At 43.9% G+C, this 26477-nt stretch overlaps 1 protein-coding gene across 1 annotated transcript in view; it reads left to right on the top strand.

Moving 5' to 3' along the window:
• Window positions 1-16701: 16701 nt before the first annotated feature.
• The window catches only part of LOC311360996 (angiopoietin-related protein 3-like), a 9935-nt gene continuing 159 nt past the window's right edge, over window positions 16702-26477 (top strand). The window contains exons 1-7 of the mRNA XM_084481162.1: window positions 16702-17297; window positions 17818-17928; window positions 18915-19017; window positions 19143-19259; window positions 19376-19471; window positions 19928-20200; window positions 25887-26477. The exon at window positions 25887-26477 is cut by the window's right edge and continues 159 nt beyond it. Coding sequence (XP_084337288.1) covers window positions 16800-17297; window positions 17818-17928; window positions 18915-19017; window positions 19143-19259; window positions 19376-19471; window positions 19928-20200; window positions 25887-26152 — 1464 coding nt within the window. The 5' untranslated portion in view covers window positions 16702-16799 and the 3' untranslated portion in view covers window positions 26153-26477. The remainder of the gene's footprint in view (window positions 17298-17817; window positions 17929-18914; window positions 19018-19142; window positions 19260-19375; window positions 19472-19927; window positions 20201-25886) is intronic.

The raw sequence follows: 26477 nt of genomic DNA, 5'->3' as shown, positions 1-26477 counted from the left end.
CTTACCGGTGGCAGCGTGGCTAACGTATTACAAGGACTGTGTTACCATCCATCCAGGACCTTTACAGCCAGCGCTGCAGGAGAAAGGCCAAGCGGATCACTTCTGACCCTAGTCATCCCAGCCACAGTCTTTTCTCCCTCCTGCCTTCTGGAAGACGCTACAAGAGCATAAGGACTCGTACCAGCAGATACAGGGATAGTTTTTACCCTCATGCCATCAGGATGCTGAACTGTCCTTGAACATTATTATTTTTTATTCTACCCTTTTTCTCCATCCTTAACTCCAGTATTTTATTTATTCTTTAAGTTGAACAGACATTTGAGCACAACAATTTTCAATACTGATAAATTATGATTTATGAGTACTTGATAAATAAAAAAAACTTGAACTTGAAGTATAATTCATTTACAGTTGTTCATGTTGTATAATGAAACAGGCCAGTTTAGGGGGTATTGCCTAATTTCATTGTCCAAGACGTGCAATGCAATTCAGCGCGCCAAAGCGTCAGCTTGTTTCATTAACCAAGTTGTACAATGATATTTGAACAAGGAAGTCGAGAGCCGGAAACAGAGACAGCTCGCCTTCAAAGTAAAGCTCACCTTAGAAGTAAAAGTCGTGCGTTTTGAAGCGTGAATTTAAGGAGAGCCAAACTAAATAAATAAACAAATAGCCTAAATAATGAACATAATTCATAACTGTTATACAGTCATATTTCCAAGTACGTCTCGCTGCGGGAAGGCGGGGCGTGATGTCACGCCCTGCCTTCCCACATCACGGGCGAGTGCATTCTGGGACACATCACGGGCGAGTGCATTCTGGGATTACTTGCGCCCGAATATATTAATTAATATTTTAATATATAATATATATATAGATTGTTAAATCACTTGACGGTAAATTCCGTAAATATATTAATATATAATATATATATATATAGGGGATGAGGGGTGGGTGATGACCGAAAGGACGAGATCGCGGATACAAGCGGCCGAGATGAGTTTTCTCAGGAGGGTGGCTGGCTTCTCCCTTAGGGATAGGGTGAGAAGTTCAGTCATCCGGGAGGAACTCGGATTAGAGCCGCTGCTCCTTTGCTTAGAAAGGAGTCAGTTGAGGTGGTTCGGGCATCTGGTAAGGATGCCCACTGGACGCTTCCTTTGGGAGGTGTTCCAGGCACGACCAGTGGGGAGGAGACCCCGGGGAAGACCCAGGACTAGGTGGAGAGATTATATCTCAACACTGGCCTGGGAACGCCTCGGGATCCCCCTGTCAGAGCTGGTCAATGTGGCCCGGGAAAGGGAAGTCTGGGGCCCCCTGCTTGAGCTGCTGCCCCCGCGACCCGACCCCGGATAAGCGGACGACGATGAGGATGAGGATATATATATATATATGAAATATATTAATTTTTATATATATATAAATTAATATATTTACGTACGTATTTACTGCCAAGCGATTTAACGATCTATATATATATATATATATATAATATTTTTAAGTCAGGTTTTAAAGTGTAGGAAGCATCACAACTTGGGGCATTCATGGAAGACAACTGCAGTGTATTAACACTTTGGATTTATGTTCACTCACATTTGATAACAGAGATCATAGTTATAATAGTAATAATAATAATAGTCCAATCGGAGTCCCAAAACAGTAGTTAATCAGTCAGTCAGTCAGTCAGTTAGTTAGTAAAATAGTCCCAAAGCTATTCTACAAATTATCTACAAATTATATTACAAGTCGCCTATTTCAAGTCTCACTGTCTATCCTAGAAACCAATGAAGAACACTCACATTTGATAACAGAAATCATAGTAATAATAGTAATAATAATAGTCCAATAATAGCTAATAATAATCCCAAAGCTATTCTACAAATCATATTACAAGTCGCCTATTTCAAGTCTCACTGTCAATGAAGAACACTCATATTTGATAAATGACTGGTAACAGTGAAATAAATGGTAACAGTGAATTTTGTTTTTTTTTGGGTTGGCTGGGTTCCTCTCCTTCCCTCATCGCTGTGAGTCCTTCTCCGTTGTGTGTTGTTCCGATGGTGTCATGGAGAAGACATGAAAGACAGGAAGACAGTAAGGTAGGAAGGCCAGAAATGGCATATTGAAGAACACTTAGTGGGTGTGTTGGAGCAGTGGTTAGCGTCCCCTACTTTTAGATTAAATGTTAGGGGTGTCATCAGAAAAACAGGTTGGTTATAACCCTAAATTTAAAAAAAGGTGGTTGTGTGTTGTGATGAGTGAAGTCATACCCTAACAGATGGGGGGGTGGCCTGTGTGCTGTGTATGTGGGGCAGTGGCTTACTGATGATGCAGTGGGTTGTATGTAGTCTGTATATGGGAGGGTGGCACAGTAAGGTGGGGGAGTCAGGTTAAGGTGGTGGTGGGGGAGGGGGGCAGTTTTGTGTATTAGGTTCTTCCTCAGGACTAACCTCAGAGCCCAGTTTGCGCGTTCTCTTCAGCCTAAACACTGGGGAATAATTGCCACTCAATAGCTCCTGGCACTCTGCTGTCCAATGTGCGAAGACTTGGCCATGACTAATGAAAATGTACAATTGAATAAGTACGGCATTGAAATTACCTACCGAAGGTAAAACAGTCAAACTGAGTGAACTCATTAAGAGAGAATGTGATAAGAGAGAAAAGACCTACCAATGGTCATTGACCCATGCCATCAACAAAGATTACTGTACATACCTGTCAAGGGTGTCATTTTCCAGTAGCATCAGACACCACCATCTCCGCAGGGCAGGCATGTCGTGCTGAAATTAAAGAAGGTTTTGCTTCAGTACTGAACACAGAATGAAAGAACCGGGTCATAACAATGTCATAATAAAAAAATACTTACAACAGAGTAGTCAAATTCGGCCTCTAAGGTGACGTACAAGGCTGCCTGTACCCCAAAAATGTTTTATAGCTTCAAAGTTTCATATAGACATGTGTGCAGCATTGGAGTAATTTATGGCAAATTTAAAATTTAATAAATTCCACCATTGACATAGGACCCACCATTATCATGAAGATGCCGCAGTCCAAACCCATTTGCTGGCTAGGGAAGCCCTAAATCAAGAAAGTCAAGTATTCATGAATTGAACACACTCACTCGCACATGCAATGTGTGATGCATATAACTATTTAAATACCTGCAACTCTTTGCCGGTTAGCTCCTCCCAGGAACCAACAGAAATGTTTTGAGCAATGTTCCTAAAATCATCAGAGGTAAACAATTACATTTGTCATAATGAAGAGAAAAACAATCAACAATTGCTTCAATTCAAATGAAAAGGGCCAGAAGAACACAGCCAAATCAATTACATGAGTCAAATGAACTCAACCACATCGTAACAGTGAAAAGGTCAAAGGAACATGACCAAAGAAAAATCAGGGTTGCAAACGCATGTATGGTCAAAAAGAAGAGAGCGGTAGTTTAATCAAAATTATCCGTGTTATTCAGTGTTTTTCCACTCAAATTTATTAGTTACCTGTCCACTATTTTCAACTTTTATCTATTTATTTGATTTCATCTGAAATGTACAGGGCACTTACACATGAATTCAAAGATATGTTCAGAAACATTTTTGTCTCTCCTTCAAGCCCTCATACTGCCCTAAGCCTAGCTCCAAGCCCCAGGCTTGCCACACAGGGTCCAGATCTGTGTGCCAGCTCTTACCCTGACCTTTTTTTATAAAACCCCCCGCGAGTTGTTAGCATCCCTGAAAAATGAAAACGGTCATATGAACATGACCAAATGAAACTTATGAAAAGGTCATACGAACACGACCAAATGAAACTTACGAAAAGGTCATACGAACTTCATGGACAGGTCATAGGAACGTGGCCAAGTCCAACATTTTGCTATGTGTATATGTATATATAAAACCTCAATAGTGGAATATACTGTTGCCCTCCTCTAAATCCAGACTCGCTCACTGCAAAAAGCAAGTCCAGGAAGAGGATGCGTTTCTGAGCTGGCTTGATGACCTAAAGAGAACAACCTTTGGTTTAATAAGTTAAAAAAGCATCATGGTGAAGTGCATCTGAAAAAAAAGTTTCCTCTTGCTACGTCAAGCAATTGTGAAGGAAATGAGAATATACAAAGAAGAGACATGATTTCCCACTTCTTTCGAGACAGTGTAATTAATGGTAGATAATACGCACACAGATCTGATAGTGACCAGGTGTCCACAGAGGGATGAAAATGGCATCCAGCTGATGGGCTTGGCTCTAACAAAAGAGATTTGCAAAGACAAGATTAATCAATGTACTCAACTCAAGCATAGCATTGTCCAACATCATAGGGATCATACTTAGAGGTATATTTGCCATAGGGTCCTTGCTAAGAGGTGGCAGCCAAGTTGGGCAGACGTACAGATCTACAATGTGGACCTTCTTCCTCTGGTCAAGCATCAAAACACAACCTTAATTTAAATTCAAGGGTTAACACCTACAATGGCAATTAACTCAGCACATAGCAGATACTTAGTTTGATATACAAACAGTTGTGCAGAGCACATGGCACCTTGGAAACCGCTATCCTCTTGATTATATCAAAACAGGCATTCCCAATCTGTGACAAAAAAAGTTGATTACTACATGTGGAAAATTGGGTATTGGGTTCGCACTATGTACCACAAGGAACTTACAGTTGACTCCACCTCCCTCTGCAGGCCTAGTGTTTGGAAGTCGGAACGGGTTAGGCAGCTGTTGTGGTCACGCACTATGAGTTCATGGCCCGGTCTGTTGGGGTCCAACACATAATGCAGCTGGAAAACACAAAGTACTATTACTATTTAATTCAAACCTAGTTGACCTCTTTAAAATATTCCATTATAACTATCGACAATCACAGTACCACTTTTTGTTGATCAGGGTGCGAAGCGAAGGACCAGCATGACCTCTTGGCCTCTATTGAGCCTACACATGTAAGAGCTGCACAGTGAGGCCCACACGGCATGCCTGCTGTTGAAGTGATATTGAAAGACAAAATGGGAGAACATTGGTGCATCGTACATAAACTATTTGTGTGCCCCTTTAAGAACAAAAGGACATTCAATTCAATTCAATTCACCTTTATTTAAAGTGTAAAATCACCAAAACATGGTCTCAGAACACTTTACAGGACAACACACACAGAAGAGAGAATTAGAGATGACAATTAGGCCAACATGACAGAACAGCAGCAACAACAACAACAACAACAACAACAGAAACAGTGACGATAGTGACACGAAACAAAGAACAAAAAATGAAGCAAAGACAAACAACAGAACAGAAATAAAACGTGCTATCAGGGTATACCGTATGTTTGAGAAAATAGATGGGTCTTTAGTCTGGATTTGAAAATGGTTATGGAATCTGCATCTCTAACTGATTGCGGGAGCCGGTTCCAGAGGAGTGGGGCACGGTGGGAAAATGCTCTTCCGCCTGCTGATTTTTTGTTGACTTTGGGGACCATTAGGTAGTTACCATTCTGTGAGCGGAGGGCACGTGTGGGAGTGTATGGGATGAGTAGGTGTGACAGGTATGGAGGTGCAAGTCCATGTAGGGATTTGTAGGCCAGTAGGAGTAATTTGAAATCTGATCTGGATTTGATTGGGAGCCAATGGAGTGAGATTAGAACTGGGGTTATATGATCAAATTTCCTAGTTTTGGTGAGTATTCTGGCAGCTGTATTTTGGACAAGTTGTAATTTGTGTGTGCTACGGTGTGGTAGGCCGGAAAAGAGAATATTACAGTAGTCTAATCTGGATGAAACAAAAGCATGAACCAAAATCTCTGTGTCTGAGGTACTTAGGAGAGGACGGATCTTTGAAATGTTACGGAGATGAAAAAATGCTGTCTGGGTGATTTCCCTGATGTGTCTGTCAAAAGACAAGGTGGAATCAAAGGTCACGCCGAGGTTTTTAACTGTATGGTGTAGAGTGATAATACAGCCATCAATGTTTAGCCTAAGGTCGGTGAGGAGTGGTAGTTGGTTGGGCCTACGACTAATATTTCAGTTTTGCTTGCATTCAAACGTAAGAAGTTTTGTGACATCCAGTCAGTGACAGCAGCTAAGCAGGATTCAAGATTTGCAAGATGGGAGTGATCGTCTGGTGTAATTGGTATGTAAATCTGCGTGTCATCTGCGTAACAGTGGTAGTTAATGCCAAATCTACGAAATACTTCACCAAGGGGGAGTAAGTAAATGCCAAAAAGCAAGGGACCCAAGACAGAACCTTGTGGAACACCAAACTGCACTGAGGAGGATTCGGATGTAGTGTTGTTATATGAGACACAATGCCTTCTGTCGCTCAGATATGATTTTAACCAGGAGAGTGCAGTACCGCGGATGCCTACGTAGTTGGATAAACGGTCTAATAAAATGGTATGATCAACAGTATCGAACGCTGCGCTTAGATCCAGGAGAATGAGGAGGGAAGAAGAATTGGAGTCTGATGCAAGGAGAAGGTCATTGGTTACTTTAGTGAGAGCGGTCTCAGTACTGTGAAGTGATCTAAAACCTGATTGAAAAGGGTCACAGAGGCTGTTGCGTGAAAGGTGATCAATTAGCTGACTTGAAACTATCCTTTCAAGAACTTTGGAGATGAAAGGTAGGTGTGAGATTGGTCTAAAATTATTCAAAACTTCAGGGTCTAGGGAAGGTTTTTTGAGTAGTGGTTTGATCACGGCAGCTTTGAGAGTGTTAGGGACAATGCCAGATGACAGGGACCTGTTTATAATGTTGAGTATGGGGGTGCCTAGGATAGGAAGAAGTACTTTAATTAATTTTGTAGGTAGTGGGTCATATAAACAGGTTGTTGGTTTAGATGAAAGCACTATCCTAGAAAACACATCTAGAGAAATTGACTCAAAATTCCAGAGTGTCAGAGTCTCATCTAGGATTCTTACTGGGCTAGAAGAGGGCTCTGGACCCTTCCTGAGTAGATGGCTGCCAATTTCATCTCTAATACAGGAGATTTTGCCATTAAGGAAGTGAAGGAAATCGTCAGCAGTAAATGAGGAGCTATTTTCTGGAGGTGGTTCGCGAGTGAGGCTTGCAACAGTGTTGAATAAAAATTTCGGATTATTTTTGTTATTGTTAATAAGAGATGACAGATAAGATGTTCTGGCAGCGGAGAGCATGCGTTTGTAGTCCTGAAGACTGTCACTCCAAGCTAATCGGAAGACCTCAAGTTTGGATGAGCGCCATTTGCGTTCCAGTTTTCTACAAATGCGTTTTTGTGCACGAGTGGTATCATTGAACCAGGGAGAAGGTTTTCTGGAGCGACGCGTTTTTATGCGGAGGGGCGCAACAGAGTCAAGCGTGGTACTGAGGATTGAATTAAAATCATTTGTGAGGTCATCAAGAGAAGCAGATTGTTCTGGCAGAGAGGCAAGAGAGACGGGGAGCAGAGCAGCAAGCTGGTCAATGGTGGAATCATCAATTCGGCGGCTACTAAAGGTGTCAGTATGGTTTGATCGCTGATGAAACAGGTCAACTCTGAATTTAATGAGGCAGTGATCCGAAAATGCTGAAGGATATGACAGAACTGACAGGTCGGAGACGCTAATACCACGTGTGAGTACAAGGTCCAGTGTGTTACCATTAGAGTGCGTTGGTTCATGGACCAGCTGAACAAAACCAAAAGTATCTATTAAAGAAGTAAAGGCTTTGGTCAGTGGATCAGTTTTATGGTTAACACGTATATTAAAGTCGCCAAAAATGATGATGTTATCCATATGGGTCACAAGGTCAGAGAGAAAATCAGAGAACTCATCCAGAAAAGAAGAATAAGGTCCTGGTGGGCGATATAGCATTACTGAGTAGAAGGAACCAGGACCAATTGTAGCAGAGGGGCGCATAGAGAGAATCTCACAAGATGACAGCTTATGTCTATGGTTGTGTACAAGACCTAGACTTGCATTGAAGATCATGCCGACACCCCCACCTGCTTTCACTGATCTGGCAATATGTGAATGAGAATAATTGGGTGGGGTAGCTTCAACTAGAGGAAGAACCTCATTTGGTTTTAGCCAGGTTTCACATAAGCCTAGTATATCCATTCCATGGTCAACAATCATGTCATTAATAAGAAGAGCCTTGTTATTGATTGATCTGATGTTAATGAAACCAATATGAATATGCATATGATCAGAGGAAAACATTTTGAGAGAGGAGGGATGAGTAGAGGAGATGGCAGAAATAGCTAATAGATGGTCCTTTGAGACCCCTCTAGGTCTGTTGGTATGGCGAGGAAGACGAGCAGTGTTATTAATATGGACAGGGATAGAAGTGGGAGGATGGGGCGCAGTGGGGCCATCAGGCCATGAGGGGGAGCCAGACATGTCAGGATCGTTTGCAATATAAGGCAGTAATTTATTACTATCATTAACTGATAGTAGTCTTATTTTATAAACATCATCACACTCACCATCTTTGTTATTTTTATTGTTATTATTACCATTACTATCATCATTAACACTATCATCATCACCGACGCCACTGCTAATGCTTTGTGTGAGGACTCGGGGTGCATTGGTGAAACATTGAGTGACATCAGGATTGGAAGGGGCGGAATTAAGTTTGGAGAGTGGGGACAGTCAGATGGAGAAAGTCTTGCAGGATTGCAGAGCAAGGTTGATGTTCAGAGCCAATAGGCGAGAGCCTGCGTAGTTCAGATGGAGGCCATCTGGTTTGAAGAGGTCAGGTCTGTGCAGAAAGGTGGTGAAATTGTCTGTGTAAGGGATACCAGCACTGCTGCAGTGACCCTTAAGCCAGACATGAAACTGCATGAGTCTGCTGAACTTCATGTCGCCAAAAGAAGGGGGGGGGAGGGGTCCTGAGATAACGCACTGTTTATTTGAGTGTAGAATATTGTCAATGAGTCGTCTGCTGTCTTCCCTGAGCTTTGACGATTGTTGCAGCTTTAAGTCATTTATTCCTTCCAGATGAGCCACAACAGTGCGGACATGGGAGCGTTTACGCAGCAGCGCGGGTATGACGTCATCGATGTAATTAGATGTAATTAGACATAAGTGTACCTGCTTTAGGAGGGTCCACAGTCATGTCTTCATGTGTGCTTTGGCCTTGCTCTGCTGACACATGGCTGTTTTCTGGCAGATATTGTACACATAAGAAACGTAAACAAGTGAGGTTAAAAAAAAAAAAAAAAAGAAAACACCAAAAGTAAGTAGTTAAGACAGACAAAATGTGTTGTGAAGGACAAAAGCAATACTTCTGTGCAATGTCATACGGTTACTAATGACCTATACATTAAACATTATGTGCCACTTCAACTATAATAGACATAGACAAACCTTCTTCAAGAGTGTCCCCATCGGTCAAACCTTGTTGAATTGTGCAGGAGTCTGTGGCCTTCTACAATACAAAAAAAAAAAAAAAAAAAAAATCACCAAAAAACGAGTCATTCAGCTTTCTGCTTTTGTGCTGAAGGATGCTGTAAATTAGACTTCTAGGTGAAGGCATAAAGGCAACATTTGTGTCATTTCAAATACATACCCAACACTGCTTGGCCATAAGAATTTAGAGTGACTTCCTGGCCAAATGTCCTCTTCAGTTTATCCATTGTGGCAGCATTTTTGTTTTGGTTGTAATGGTGCAGAATGTTTCTCATTAGGAAAACATGCGAAGATGGCGTCATCATGTTTAAGAAATGATTATTCTGCCTCATTCCAGAAAACAGCTGTTCCGCTGTCTGACTGTTCACCCAGCCACAGATCTCAGGAGAGAGTTCGATTTTCCGAAGGACATCGCTCTTGTCCTTTGTATTGTCCTCATGAAAGCGATCATAGAGGGCGTAATGATCCGATGATCCTGTGAGAGGGTGTCCTTCTTGGTCTGGCAACTTTTTTTTGTTATGTAGCCATGGTAAGTTCACTGTAAGTTCACCTGCATTTGCCTCTGCAATGTTGCTCTCGGTGGGTTCAAGCAACCTGCCACCATGCGGCCGAAAAGTGCCAGGCACTCTTTGGTTGGCGTGGGTAGCCAAACCGCGGGCAAAATCGTACAGTGTTAGGTTTGGAAAATGCTTCATGGACAGCAGAATGTCGGTGTAGTCGCGTGGGCTTTCTGCTCGGATATTGAATTTGACAGCATACACCACGGCACAAGGACAGGTTACCACTGCCCATCCACCTGTGAGAACAAGCCCCAAAGATAGAGGAAAGGCGTCAGAGCGAGAGAACATGACCTTGGTAGATAACGTTTCTGTTCTTCACTGTTATCCACAGATTGACTAAGGGTTCTACACTACAACTTAGTTTTTCAGTTGCATTTCTGTTATTCTCAGATCATTAACATTTTCACAGTTTTTAGTGCATTAAAAGTGCTTAAAGTTTATCTATAATTTTTTTATGTCACAAGTGTCCTTCTTTTGTGAGACTAAAGCAACTGAGAAACACTTAGTAACACAACACTTGGTTTCCAGAGAGGGTTGGTTACCTGAAGCTCCCCAGATCTGAGAGAAGACCTTGTCGTAGGTATCTCTGTTCTTCATTTGTTGCTGAAGTCTGTTGACAATGTCCATTCATGAGCCCCGGGGGTCCACACCACACTGCCCACACAAGGCACGTAGATCTGCCATCTGTACAACACAATGTAAACATGCACACACACAATCTAAGTGGCTATTACGGCACGTTTCTATCAACGGTCACAGGCAACCGGTATAACACTCCAAAGCATAGGTACAGGTACGTTAAAACAAGCAGTCTTCTTTACAATCAATCTCATCACCCAATACATCTACCGTTCAAGGCAGGCACTTGCATATGCAAATTGTGGTTAAAGACAAAAATTAAATGCAAAAAGTGTAGTCACAAATGACCTAGATGACAATTAAAGGCCTGTACATCCTGCACAGGGACATTATTGCAACACTTTGCTTTCATACCTTGACCTTGAGAAGCTCGTCTGTGAGTCGGTCTTCTGTGACGTTCAACTCCAACTCTTCTGCTGGACTTGGTGGGGAATGCACCTTTCTGAATTCTGTGTTTAGGACTACGTTGCCACTCCTGGTGTGGGGCCCTATCCAAGGCGCCCAGTTGTGATAGCTAGGACTTACAACAAAAGGGTTTTCCTTGTTACCTATGAGGGTGGGTGGGGGTGGTTTGGGAATAAAGAGAACATAAGACAATTTATGAACACCAGTCGTAACAAATCTGACATCTATTTTTACAGGAAACCAATTTGCAAATACAGGGATTCAAGTTATCAATCCTGTCATAGTGCCATCACATGAAAAAAAGCAATAGTTTATGTACTCACTGGTCACCAACCCACGGGAAATAACTTCCATTGCCACCTTCTCCCAGAACTCCTCTGCATCCACCCTGCCATCAAAATCTGGCGGTGGTTCCTCAATATCGCTCACTTTAAAGAAAATGACAGTCATACCATAATCTGTGCAAGCCAAATATGTAGTGCTTCAGACAGACAGACAGACAGAAACACTTACCTGGCATACTGGTGCCAGGTAACAGTCACAGGGTGGTGCCCACACAAAACGCATGCAAATGTGTAACTGTGGTTACAAAGTGCTTCAAACGTGAGGTAAGCTCGCAGAATTTTTTGTGCTGATGGGAAACGTTTCCCAGATGTTCTTTCCAGTGCCTCGATGACACTGCCAACAGCCTGGTGAGTCTGCAAAATCAACATCGCCATTACACATTTATTTACTGCATGCTGTTGGCAGAATAGACAAAAAAGTGAAAAAAATTGTTGTCCTACCTGAAGACTGTTTCTCAGGAACAGACACAGGTGTAGAGACAAGAGAGTGTGGTCATCGAAGTTGTGGATACCATCAGACCACTCCTGGTATCGATAAACCAGGCCACACTTGTGACAGCACTTGCTGTATAATGCAATACCTGTTCACAGTTATAAATTAAGAGATGGATAAAAAAATGAACGGGTGCAGTGAGTGAAAGTGTGGAAATCAGCACCTCAAGAAAAATGAAATCAAAATTACAATTCAAATTGGGTCAGGTAAATAGCCACGATAACACATTTGCACTGATATTATACCAAGGGAGTGATTATGATTTGATGCAATGTCATTCTACCCTCTTATCACAATAGACATTGGCTCTTTAAAAAACAGCATAACATACACAGTAATACACAAGGACCTACCCTCGATGACATCTGTAATGGTGACAATCTTGCCCTTGGATGTTATGAGTGATGGCTCACTCAGCATTGTTGGTTCTGGGCAGTGTCTACAGAATGTCTCTGGTGGTATTAACGCAGATGGAAATGACCTGGTGTGAACTGCATTGGGGGGAAGAACTGCCGGGAGTTTCTTGTGTCTGAAGAGGTCCTTAACCATCTTCTCCAAAGTTTTCCCAGTGGGCGGATATTCCACTCCATCCTCTTGCTCTGAGCCTGCCATGTCTTCAGTGAAATGCATGGCTCCTTCGTCACCCTTGTAACATTTTGTTTGTCTAAAAAGTGCCTGTTCTGTTTCAAATAGATGCCACTTGGCAACATACTTATGTATGCATGACTGGCGGGGACTTGCACATGGGCAGTGCCAAGTTCTTTTTTTACAGTCAAAACTGACCATGACACGACCAAGCCTGCTATAATAAGCGACCGTTGGCTCAAAAACAGAAAGGTATCTTTTTGAAGGAGGACCGGAGATGTAAACTAAACATGAGAGGGGAGTCCCAGCCACAACAGCATCCCTCTGCCGTGCCAGACACATTTCTTTTTTGTTCTGTCCAAACCATTTCTCCTCTACCATCTTCTGAAGCACTTCCTCTGAAAGAGGAGACTGCAACTGCTTTGCTGGAGGACAGTAGGAGAGTGATTGAATGTGTGGACATTCAAAAGTTTTCAAATTTGAACGCTCAGCACAGTCTCAGCACATGTTTCGATTGCACTCATCACTCTCGCAGCATATGCTTATCTAGATCTTTCTATTACTCTATTACAATATGAAATGTAAGCATATTAAAACCCTTTCATAAAAATTGAAAATGTTTACCACCGAATGAATTCAATGTTTGTGCTTTAAATCAACCAAAAAGTACCAATTATGAAACACAGATCATAGCAGCTATGCGCAGTCATATTTATCCGATTTAATGTGTTCAGGGTCTTAACAAGAGCAGAGAAGGCTAGACACTAACGTTAACATGGAATATAGCCATTAGTCAAATAATCCGAGATTATTTATTTTAATGATGAATAATAGATAATAAACATATCGGTGCATGAAACATACCGCCATCGAATAGTAGTTTCAAGAAAGACCGGTTTTTCGAGAAGAATCTCGCGTCAGAACAAGAAAAACCGGTTGTTCTTGTTCTGACGCAATCCCAGAATGCACTCGCCCGTGATGTGGGCGGGGCGTGATGTCAGGCCCCGCCTTCCCGCAGGCCGCAGCGAGATGCTTCTCCATATTTCTGCCACTTTCCCACAACTGATTGTGAATAAATTGCCAATGGGCGCCAACACTGGAATTATTATAGAGCGCTGTGATTCATGTATGCATGTAATGATTCATTTATATATTCATCAACTTATTGACTTGATTAAGGCTACTTGATCTGTTACTTTGGGTGAACGTTAAAGGTTATATAGTGTTGCGACCTGTGATGAGTCTGACTGGTAGAAAGAGTTGATTTACCTTGACTTTATTGCTGGCTCTGTTGTCATGACAATAACGCCACTAGCTATCCGATGTAAAAATCCTTCAAGTTTATTTACCGTTCTCTCTCTTAACTAGGCTACATAAATAAAATTAAAAATATATATTTTTGGTGGATTATCCTCTGGCCTGTATAATAACAAAATTAATGCAGTGGTAAGTAAAGAGCAATACAACAAAATCAGACACGCCGTGCACCATGTGCTTTCACAACTTTATTTGGGAGGTGACTAGCCTTTATTTAAATTTAGACTCATTTGTCACGTATTAAGTAGTAATAATCATTATTATTGCTTTTTCATATTTTTCAGAACTTATACATATTTACATCCTGGTTTTTATATATATATATTTATTTATTTATTTATACTTACATCCTGATTCTACTGTACTGTTATTGCATATTTTGTTTTGGAAATAATGTTTGTTGCATTTTTTGATATTGTCCTTTTCTGCACAATTTCTGTAGGCATTGCCACTTTTCATTTCACTACACATCCTGCATGTGTATGTGACAATTACAATTCTTAAACTCTTGGACTTTCTTGTTAAATGACATGTAATTGATTCAGTGTAGGCTACACAGATACACTGCACACATGAAAAGCAATGTGTGCAATAATTTTATGAGAGCAAAATTTGATCTGCTGGCTCTATGACCTCAGTATTTTCCCCCACGTATCGTGCACGTCTGTGGGCTGTGACTCCCGACCCAACTGAATTAACTGCATCAGTCACATTTTCCCATGCAGCAAGCTTTCTTTTATTTGTGATGCCTCCTGCACTAAGTTAACCAAAAAGTAACTTTTGGTTTAATTCAACCTTGTTAATGAGCGTTTCCATTTTAGTGTTGGAGAAGTTTATTTTCTTCACTCTCTTTGCCATTATAGCGGTGAGGGGAAAACACATTCACATGGTTGATAAAGGGATGCGTTGTGACCTCATCCTCATCTTCAAACCACTATTCCGATCGGATTGCGGGGGCAGCAGCTCCAGCAGGGGGCCCCAGACTTCCCTTTCCTTGGTAAGGAAAGGGAAGTCTGTGACCATATATGGTTAATTGGAGGCGTTTCTGAATGCAAATGATCTGATCGTACACGAGCATGGTACTTAAGTACAGGTGGGATTTATCAAGATAGATTTCTTACTAATGTGCGTACGATAGCCTTGCGCACGTTTGATAAATACAGATTTTTTTTTTTACTCAAGCACATCCTAAATTAAATTCGTAAGGGAGAATTTAGATCCTTTTATATGCACGGTTGATGAATGAGGCCCCAGGTCTATAGCTTACATGTTAATGTCCTCGCCTCAGTCATTGCATCACTTCCTTTGGGGCTTCGGCCTCCTAATTGATCATTGTAGTATATTTGAATGCCCTCTTTCATAGATTTGACACCACCACCACTGGGACGTGGCAACAATTCTCCATATCCATATGGGGGGGGGGGTGCTTGTGGACAGTAGGGGTACACGAGACATAAATAGGAAGCACATTCAGGAGGAGGAATGACCTCTCACACATGATAACTTAATTGTGTCAAATAACCCTGCCTCGTTAAATCAATGAGCTTGGTGTTTTGCTTTCACGAATAGGTTATAGGCTGTGTCACTACAAAATATGTCTGTGTGCATCTCTCAGAGTGACGTAACTAGCCACCAGACAGCGAAAGCAAAAAAACGAGTCAAGATCAATACAAAAGTAACTTATTGATAGGGTTACAACTTGTACAGCTTACAAGTCTAAACTGTGCAAAATACTGTGGTGCCTTTTGAAGGACACCTTGGAATATCTGTTTATTTCCTAGCCAGCGGACCCTAGTTTACGACAAAAACAACACAATTGACGGCAGCTCGCCGCACTTAACATCGTTAACGTGGTTTGGAGCACCATAGCAACCGTGACAGTCATAAAAAAAAGAAATAGTCAAACATTATTTATTTATTTATTATTTATTATTTATTAATTTTGTTGCTTTGAGGTCTGGTGGTCTCTGCATATAATAAATAAATAAATAAATATATATATATAAGTATGTATGTATGTGTATATGTATATGTATGTGTGTGTGTGTGTGTGTATATATATGTATGTGTATATGTATATGTGTATATATATGTATATGTATATGTGTATATGTATGTATGTATGTGTATGTATGTATGTGTGTGTGTGTGTGTATATATATATGTGTATGTGTGTATATGTGTATGTGTATATATATATTTATTTTGTTATATAGATTTATTTATTTATTTATACGCAGAGACCACCAGACCTTGAAGCAACGAAAATTGTCATTAAATTCAAGATGGGTGCCTGGGCGAGAATAGGGATATAGTGCCATACCGTCAATATGAAGTTCATTCATATATATATATATGTGTATGTATGTATGTGTGTGTGTGTGTGTGTGTGTGTGTGTGTGTGTGTGTGTGTGTGTGTGTGTGTGTGTGTGTGTGTGTGTGTGTGTGTGTGTGTGTGTGTGTGTGTGTGTGTGTGTGTGTGCCACGGAATATATGTCATTAACTTGCATTGGAGCAAATTCCGTGGGCATATCACGGAAATATCAGTGATTCCGTGAGGCCACAACGGATTTAGAGTTAAGCGTCTGTGGTCATTTCACGGATTCCTGTGAGACCAGAGTCATCATAACCCCCCCATCTCTTCATGGAAAACAAAATGCTTCACAGCTGCCCCTTCATTATGTCATTTACTTATTGTTATAGGGTTAGGGTTAGGGTTTCCTCCAGGTAAAAAGATAATGATATCATGTTGACGCCAAATTCCAAAAACATTCACTGGCTCTGAACATATATAATGTGAATTGATGTAAAATGTGAATCCAATGGAAAACGCTCAACACTCACGCAATAAAATGTACTTCTAAAGTTTATCTTGTAGTTCATTCAGCCGGCCCTAATGTTATCCTACAAACAGAGATCAATGACTGGAGACGTTAATGATTGAGCCACAACATGAGGACAATGACACGGCCTCATGCTCGTCAATAAAAGCCTCTTGCTGGTCCTCAGCCGTCTCTCTTTCCACTGGGAGCACTGGAGGCCTAGGGTCGGTGTGGTGCCAAGACAGCGCTACCAAAGCACAGAACCATTAAACCGCCCATCATGAGGTCTGAGTGGACGTCTGTCCTGCTGGTCCTGCTGCTGGCGGCTGCTGGCGCCTCCCTTATTCCCAGCGGCGAGGCCCGGGCCACCCCGCCGGCCGAGAGCCGGTCCCGCTTCGCCGCGCTGGACGAGGTGCGGCTGCTGGCCAACGGCCTGCTGCAGCTGGGCCAGAGCCTCAGGGAGTTCGTCCACAAGACGCGCGGCCAGATGAACGACATCTTCCAGAAGATCAACATCTTCGACCGCTCCTTCTACCAGCTGTCAGTGCTGGCCGGCGAGATCCGAGAGGAGGAGGAGGAGCTGAAGAAGACCACGGTGATTCTGCAGGCCAACAACGAGGAGGTGAAGAGCCTGTCACTGGAGATCAACTCGAAGGTGGAGGGCCTCCTGGAGGAGCGCAGCCGGCTGCAGAGCAAGGTGGGGGGGCTGGAGCAGCAGCTGAGCAGCCTGTCCCAGGGGCTGGTGACCAGCCAGCTGGCCCAGATGGGCTCCCTCAAGGTGAGTGACCCCGGGGTTACCGACGGAGGGATGGGGCAAGGTACGGGCTGTACCTGTGGGCAAAGGCAACAGCCCACCAATCATGGTGGGGGTCAAATGCACAGTTACTCTGGGGCAAGATCACCTGACCACCTTGTTGTTTGTACTCTGTGTTGACCCATTAACATGTACAACATTACATGTTGTACATTAACATTAACATGTACAACATGTTAAAGGTAATAGCTCCAGTAGGTGAACGTTCTATAATAACTATAATAATAAATTAACATGTACAACATGTTAAAGGTAATAGCTCCAGTAGGTGAACGTTCTATAATAACTATAATAATAAATTAACATGTACAACATGTTAAAGGTAATGACTCCAGTAGGTGAACGTTCTATAATAACTATAATAATAAATTAACATGTACAACATGTTAAAGGTAATGACTCCAGTAGGTGAACTTCCTAACTAATTACCAATGCATCAGGTTCAGGTTGACCCGTTTTGTTCTTGTAACTATTTTGCCTCTAGGAGGTGATCCACAGCCAGGAGAAGAGTATCAGTGAGCTGCTGCGGGCTGTCAGGGAGCAGAGCCACCAGCTCAACCACCAGAGGCTGCAGATCAGCAGCCTGGAGCACAAGGTACCCTCGCCGTTGGCTTAAGCCATAGCTGTCAAAGTCAGGGCCCGCAGTGTCATTTAATCCGGCCCCCCAGATAATATCTAATGTCTATCAGAACTGGCCCGCCGGTATATCGCATTTCAGCGTTGGCGCGCGTCTTGGCGTGGTAACCCTGGCGCGTCAACTCCGGCAGCCCGTAATCCTGTACCAACCCCTACATTAATGTAATGTAATTGGCCCGCGACTTTGTCCAAGATTTCAATTTTGGCCCACTGTATATTTGACATCCCTGGCTTAAGGGAACATCTTTTTTTATCTGATGGGAAAGTTATTGCTAATTTGATAAAATATTTGTTGCAATTATATAACTATTTTTAGCTTGAGAAGAGAGCAAAATATCTATAGGATTTGTGAAATTGTATGATTTGCATCAGTTCTAAAGTATCACGAATATTGAGGTGAAGACGTAGGACATGTTCCCATCCATGTGTACTCAAACACAAACACAACCCTCAGGAAGGAGGATGCCCCTCAGGAAGGAGGATGTCTTTTACTAGGAAGGCCAGGTCAAATAGATACTTGAGATCATTCGTCCCGCTAGCTGTTAAATATTTGAACCAGCTGTAGCTGATGATTTGATGTGACTTGCAGGTAATAATTTTTATGATGTATCCTGGTATTTCTATTTCTTGTATCGTTATGTTTTAATATACGATGTATTTCTATCTATTTATTGCTACCTATGTGTTGCATCTGGTGTGTTTATTGTGCCAACTGCTGTTGTATACTAAATTGCCCCTTTGGGGATATTAAAGTAAATCAATCAATCAATCAATCAATCAATCAACACTGTTTGTTTATAAGGCCCTGTCCAAAGTGGTCAAACGTCCACCCTGTCCAGGCTGTTCCCTTCCTGACGGAGATCTCTTTAGGAAGATTTATCAAAAAGCATTCCCATGTTTTGTTTAGAATAAAATCGTTTTCCTGTATCTGTGTTTCTCTTCCAGATCACAGGCAACTCTCTGGTCCAGGAGACCGTAAAGCCACCGGACGCTTTGGCCCCTGAGCCCCCCACCCTGGCCCCGTATGAGGCAACAGACTCCAGAGACGGTGCGACTCAGTGTCCATGGTTCACTACATGGAGACACTTCTCATCAGAAATGAATGTTATCATCATAATACAGGATGTACAATATGTCATACAGCATTGAGTCTGTCTCGTTGGTGTCCCACAGATCTGCCCTCGGACTGCAGTGATCTGTTCAGCCGCGGCCGGCGAGTGAGCGGAGTTTACGCTTTGAAACCAACCAACCTATCAGGACCTTTCATGGCCTTCTGTGACATGAGCAAAGGTATAATATCCCACAAAATAAACATTATATGTAAAACTATATACAGGAGTCTTCTGACGTCTACCCAATGGCTTCCATTCAATGATCTGGTATTATCTGGTATTTTCTCCTACAAGATGGAGGAGTAACTGTTATTCAGAGAAGGATGGACGGGACAGTGAACTTTGACCAGACATGGCAGAAGTATGAGGATGGATTTGGAGATTTCCAAGGTAAGAGCGCACTGCTATCGTAAAATTAACTTGTAATGAAATAGCTCTTTCTTTTTTGTTTCGATTGTTGAAAGGTTTCAGCTGTGCTGTTAAATAAGCAATCAGGTAGACTGGGTAGCCCCGCCCATTCTGCTGGCGATTTGAGTCCGCCCTGCAGAAGGGTCTGGAGAAGAGCAATACATTTCTTTCTAGTTTTGATACGTTTTTGCAGAAGCCAATCACCAATTTCCCCCTGGCGCACTATTGGCTGGTTTAACACAATGATGACAGGGAAGCAACAGCAAGCAGCCAATTGCATAGAGTTTATTATTTTATTTATTTTATTTAACTCCGCCTGTTGATCACACCTCTTGTGCTGAAGAAAATGACAGCAGCTCAATCTATGATTGAGCTTGGCAATCAGGTACTCCAATATAGATGAGTATGACCATCCCTTCCACAAACCTATTTTCACAGGTGAGTTTTGGCTCGGCCTCAAGAAGATGCATGCTCTGGTTGCACATGGCAACTCCGTCCTCCGCATCGAGGTGGAGGACTGGAAGCTGGGCAAGCGCTTCATAGAGTACAACCTCCATCTGGGCGGAGCTGAGAGCAACTACAAAATCCACCTCAAGCAGCCAATAGGAGACCTGCCCGACGCCATGACCAATCAGACTGGGATGATGTTCTCCACTAAGGACCAGGACAACGACAGCCACCAGGATGCTAGCTGTGCTACTAGCTACACAGGTAGGGTAGCGTACACATGGGCTTTAAACCATCTACCCCGGATCCAATGAAACGTTGAACAATAGATCTAAATGTGGACCTGAATAAAATAGCCACTTCTCGAACGGCAATTTAGAGAAAGAAATGTGAGAGCAGTCGTCCCAACCTTTTGAATGCTGTAGCTCAGGTTTCAAGGTGATTTTGGCCCAGTACCCACCAAATATTTAGTGAGGATAAATATAAGCAATACATTCCTATTACCATGTCAAATTTTATTTTACAAAAATGGAGGCTTCTTACAACCCAATCGTCCACTGCTGTGTCACGCTTCATGGATCCAGTCGAGTTCTGCTTGCCTTGCACTGATAATGATACATGATATTACTATAGATATAAGTATTACCTCTAGTGTGCAAAATACAGATATGACACATGGGAGCCCCTGAAAGCCTCAAATGCTAAATTTTGGGGCAGAAGAAGAATGTCCTAAATTGGCTTTGTGGTGGATTTGTGGTGTCGTAGTATCTTCAAATAACGACAGCAGGAAGAGTCATCAGAACTATGTTTGCTGCGAATGATCAGCATCACCGTCTTCTCTAGTGATGGCTCGTTCGCGAACAAGTCAGTTCGAACGAATGACCCTTTAACATGAACAAACCGACCTGATTCCCTGTTTCAGTTCGTCTCGTCCGTATCGTTCGTTCTCCGAGACTCGACTCCAAGCTCCGCCCACTAGTCGCTGACTCGTGAGTCGCCGTTCGTTCACTGAGTGTGTTTAGAGGTGATGCCGTGTTTAGAAAATCGCCGAGTCATGATCGCTTTAAACTCACTTTATTTGTTAAAGTATGTTATCTACGAAGCAAAAGGAGGGGAATTGTATAAGCACGCGTGGAGATACGCTTAGTAAGGCATCCGATAAATGCGTAACAGAGCGTTCTGGCCCCTTGAGCTATGTGTCGTGACTTTATGAATGGGTGGGCGTGGTCTCCGTAATGTGCTCTGATTCGCTAAGCATGGTGCTGAGCTCCCGCCTCTTGGATACCCGTATGTGTACTCGGTGCTGGTCCCTTGTGGCTATGTGTAGGTATTACAACTTGGTTTCAGGCTTGATCCTGACCTCTCGTGGCTATGTGTAGGTATTACGCCTGTTTTCGTGGCCTTGGTCTCTGGGCTTCTCAGACACCTGGCCTCTAATCTCAAGAATTGATACGTGTATGAATGGCTCTACACATGAACGGATGCCTCCCTAGTCGCCATAGGCATATCTGGCCTGATTGAGCTAGAATACGCTACAATTTGGCCTGATGCATGCTAGAATATGCTACAATGCTGTAATACGCTACAGTGAAGACTCGAGGACTGAGAAGTCACGAGAGCCAGCCGGGCAACAACATCCCAATTCAGAACATGAAGCGATCCTCAGCTAAAAGGAACTTAGTTAATGTTGTGTTGATTGATGACCGTTTGCACCATTGCACGATCGTGATTCGTTTGAGAATGAGAACGAGGGAGGAGCTGAGTCTGACCGACCTGGCTGAGAACGTGCATTCGTGATTCGTTTGAACGAGAACGAGGGAGGAGCCGAGTCTGACCGACTCAATGACTGAGAACCATGGCCGTGTCCCAATTCAGGGGTTGCATCCTTCGAAGGACGCATTTGAAGACCGCATACGTCACAGCGGCGCGTCAACTGCTGTCCCATTTCGAAGGGTCCTTCGAATGCGGCCGAGATATGCAGCCTTCGTTTCCCGGATTTGAAGGATGCATCGGATGCATCCTTCATGACCCAACGTATCCCAACATTCATTGCGCGTTGGATATTTTTTCAGAAATGGCGCGGAGAGAGCGGAAGCAGCAGCTGCAGCGAATACATATTTAATGACAAAACTATGTAAAAACATTTTTTTAATATAAAAGTAAGGTTGGGACCATTTTAAATATGTAAGTTTATTGTCAAAGTTCAATGACATTAACGCTAGACATATAACGTTAAACTAATTAACGTTAAGCCGACGTCCTCTCTTCCTCTTCACCCGCCGGCTCCGGCGGTGAATCTTCTCCCACTCCTCCAATAAAAGATAAAACATAAGAAATAAAATGATAATTTCTGGCTCCATATTTCTCCTCCGCTGTCCGGTTTGAACGGCAGCTGTCAGGGTTGCTAGGAGACAGGAGCGGCGCGTGGTCACGCAAGGTAAAGGACGTTAACGGCTGGTTACGCAATCCAGAAATGCTCCGTAGGCTAGACCGTCCCATTCCACAACGCTCGTTCGGCCTTCGCGGTCTACGAAGGATGGGGTTGCATCCTTCGATGGGGTTGCATCCTTCGAAGGACGCGTCCTTCGAAGGATGCAACCCCTGAATTGGGACACGGCCCATGATTCACCGCTACCGGAAATGCGAACAAACGAACGAACAAACGACTCTTCTTGGCGAACTGACCGACGCGAACTGATTCATTTAAACAAATCATGAAATCCACCACTAGTCTTCTCCCGTTCTCCTTCTTCCGGTCTTAATAAAGAGCTCTCTCTTATTACTGACTGCAGTGCCTCCTAGTGGAGGAGGTATAACCTGCGGAATGCAGAGCTTTTTCAGTTTCCACATAATTACTAGTAATGTAAACGAAAACATCTGCTACCTATCAAATCGTGCTGCTTAGTGGTTCTGGGCGTAAAATACCCTGTGGCAACCCGCCTTCTCGAGTGAACCGCCTCCTCCCCAAACAGGACACGCGTTAGCTGGACAAAAGCCAAAAAGGCACGTTTATTGAAAAATCAAACAAAGTCTTTTACAAAATAACCAAAACCTGTTAGGAATTGCCGTTCCCGACACCCGGGAGGACCGGTCTCTAACACGTGAGCCCCAGGTCTGGAGAGCCCAGAAGGACCGGTCTCTAACACGTGAGCCCCAGGTCTGGAGAGCCCTGAAGGACCGGTCTCTAACACGTGAGCCCCAGGTCTGGAGAGCCCAGAAGGACCGGTCTCTAACACGTGAGCCCCAGGTCTGGAGAGCCCTGAAGGACCGGTCTCTAACACGTGAGCCCCAGGTCTGGAGAGCCCTGAAGGACCGGTCTCTAACACGTGAGCCCCATGGCTGGAGAGCCCTGAAGGACCGGTCTCTAACACGTGAGCCCCATGGCTGGAGAGCCCTGAAGGACCGGTCTCTAACACGTGGGCCCCAGGTCTGGAGAGCCCAGAAGGAGTGGAGGAGCTGTTGAAGCCCTGCTGCTCCACCTGCTCCTCAGGTGCTCTGCATCTGGCTAATTGGCAAGGCCGGGTTGCCACAACACATACTGTACCCCTGACATCTCAAATAAAGACGTTATAATACAGTGTCAAAAAACGCTCCCCATATTCCTACAGTGTACATGGAGTGAGTAGTGGTGTAAAATAAGGTGATTCTGTAGTGGGAGCATCGTCTGATAGAGGCAATGGGTCCACAGACCAAATCCCCTACCAAACACATCAGTGGGGTATACTACGAACCTCGATTAGTGGGTTAGCGAGGTATGTTTCGCTCAAAGCCTAGGTTAGCTGGGACACGAAAGTCGCTCTCTTTTAGCATCGCTGTATCACTGTGGTGACTTATGCTGTCAACCAAACCTGGTCGGGAGCAGGTTTTCAGCTTAGTCTATCGGGTTAGATCGGCGTGTGCAGCTTCCTAGCCCCTCCTTTGACAATGTCGTCACCATTTGTGGGTTTCCCCATAGACCTCGGAGCCCGTATTGTACAGGGGTCTCTCCGGAGACAGAGGGTCTTTCGGGACAGATCTGATCCCTTGGCATTGCCTGAGAATTATTCTTTATGAGAGATACAGGTTCTCATCAGAGGGTATTGGCTATTTGATCGTCCTCGTTGGACCTTATGTAGACAGTGCTTGCTGTTGCACAGTGTGTCTCCATGAGAGAGTGGTAGAGTGGGGGTAGAGAGTGGTAGAGTGGGGGTAGAGAGTGGTGGAGTGGGGGTAGAGAGTGGTGGAGTGGGGGTAGCGCGTCAGTCTTGAATTTCTGCGTGCAGGGTTCGTCTCCCAAGTGATGCACATTTGTGTGAAGCTTAAAAAGTCCCAAATCATATGTCATATTCACTAAAGGTTATGGAATTATATTTTTATGCTTATTTGGAACTTGAACCCATGTTCTCAAGGCCGTGCTGGCACCACATCTATGGGAGTAAAAGGCATGATGGACCGGTGGATTTGAACCCGTTCGGGTCTTATAATAATCCACTACGCCACGCCACTACCTCACAGTGGTTGAAAACATATGCAATACATTTCTTATATAGGGTGTAATTAAATTTAATTCCCTAAATTATAGAACAAGGCAGGTTGGACGTTTCTTATGCATTTTGAAATCATCATCACTCTATTGGGATTAATGGCAAACAATTCATCATTTGGCATAGTTATTTTATAGACTGTATGCAGAATCCTTTCACTTTTACGAATTTACACGATGGGCTATTTTTTGCCAGCACGCCTCCCTAGCCAGTATGTGCAATTGTGTTGCCCCTAGCTGTTATCAGATTTTTGAACTCCTCATAGGAGTTAATTATGTCTATCTGTTCCTCTTGAGTGAGATAGACTGCTCTTGCTCTATCCATTTTGTAAAGGTGAGTAAAATGACGTTATAAACGCCCCTTTCACGTGAACGCGCGTTGAACCTAAAGCGGACAACCTGGCTTGACTAATCCAGTCCTAAGTGAGTGTCATAGTACCATTTAACTCTGATCGCAAGTTGCGTCTCTGTCGATCCAGGTTTTCCCAAGAAAGCCTGGGTATGTTCACCGAGGTTCGTAGTATACCCCACAGGTAGGCTGTTGATAGGGTAGCCTACCAAACACATCAGGTAGGCTGTGATAGGGTAGCCTACCAAACACATCAGGTAGGCTGTGATAGGGTAGCCTACCAAACACATCAGGTAGGCTGTGATAGGGTAGCCTACCAAACACATCAGGTAGGCTGTGATAGGGTAGCCTACCAAACACATCAGGTAGGCTGTGATAGGGTAGCCTACCAAACACATCAGGTAGGCTGTGATAGGGTAGCCTACCAAACACATCAGGTAGGCTGTGATAGGGTAGCCTACCAAACACATCAGGTAGGCTGTTGATAGGGTAGCCTACCAAACACATCAGGTAGGCTGTTGATAGGGTAGCCTACCAAACACATCAGGTAGCGTTTAGCATGATTCGATACAAGGGAGCGTACATTGACAGAACACAGTCTATCGAAACTAAGTTCATCCTTCGATACCGTATTATAACGTCTTCATTGGAGATTTCAGGGGTACAGTACGTGTATTTTTCAGTTTCAATGGTGTCGGCATGCGCAGAACCACTAGGTAGCTTTGATATTTCAAGTTCACTGGTATCCACACTCTGCTGATGGTCCCTGTTCACTGGTATCCACACTCTGCCCATGGTCCCTGTTCACTGGTATGCACACTCTGCTGATGGTCCCTGTTCACTGGTATCCACACTCTGCTGATGGTCCCTGTTCACTGGTATTCACACTCTGCTGATGGTCCCTGTTCACTGGTATCCACACTCTGCCCATGGTCCCTGTTCACTGGTATCCACACTCTGCCGATGGTCCCTGTTCACTGGTATCCACACTCTGCTGATGGTCCCTGTTCACTGGTATCCACACTCTGCCCATGGTCCCTGTTCACTGGTATCCACACTCTGCTGATGGTCTCCTGCAGGCGGCTGGTGGTTCAACGCCTGCGGCGACGCCAACCTGAACGGCCGCTCCGTCTCCCCGCGGCCCAAGAGCCGCGGGGCGGACCGCCGCGGGCCGGACCGCCGCAGCGAGATCCAGTGGAGGCCCGGCCGACGCGCCGCCTTCTCCCTCCGGTCCACGCAGATCTCCGTCCGCCCCTCCTCCTCCTCCTCCTCCTCCTCCTCCTCCTCCTCCTCCACCAACACCTTCTCGTCCTCCGGCCAGACGGCCGCCACCACCACCCTGTGATCAGGAGGTCTCTGGAGCCCTTCTGCCTGCCCTGGTCCTAACCCAGCGGAGAACAGCAGCGGGACGCCCTCTGTCTCTGCTGGACTAACGCTGTAAAGCCCCGGCGTGGCTCGGACTGAGCTGGGCGCGGAGGAGGGAGCTACTAACTACTGCTTTACTGGAGACTGACGTACGCGTTGGTGACGGCTGTAAGAGTACGGAACAGGACAGGGAGAGGCCATCATCTTGGTTGTATTTTTAAACCCAAGAATCTGAAGATGATTGTTATTAAATTATTATTTGTTATTATTATTTGTTGTTATTATTAATTGTTATTAAAGAATTG

This window comes from Micromesistius poutassou, assembly GCF_964030765.1.
Source record: "Micromesistius poutassou genome assembly, chromosome: 16".
Classification (NCBI taxonomy): domain Eukaryota; kingdom Metazoa; phylum Chordata; class Actinopteri; order Gadiformes; family Gadidae; genus Micromesistius; species Micromesistius poutassou.
Note: the sequence above shows the minus strand (reverse complement) of the source record. Positions and strands in the feature narration are given on the sequence as shown.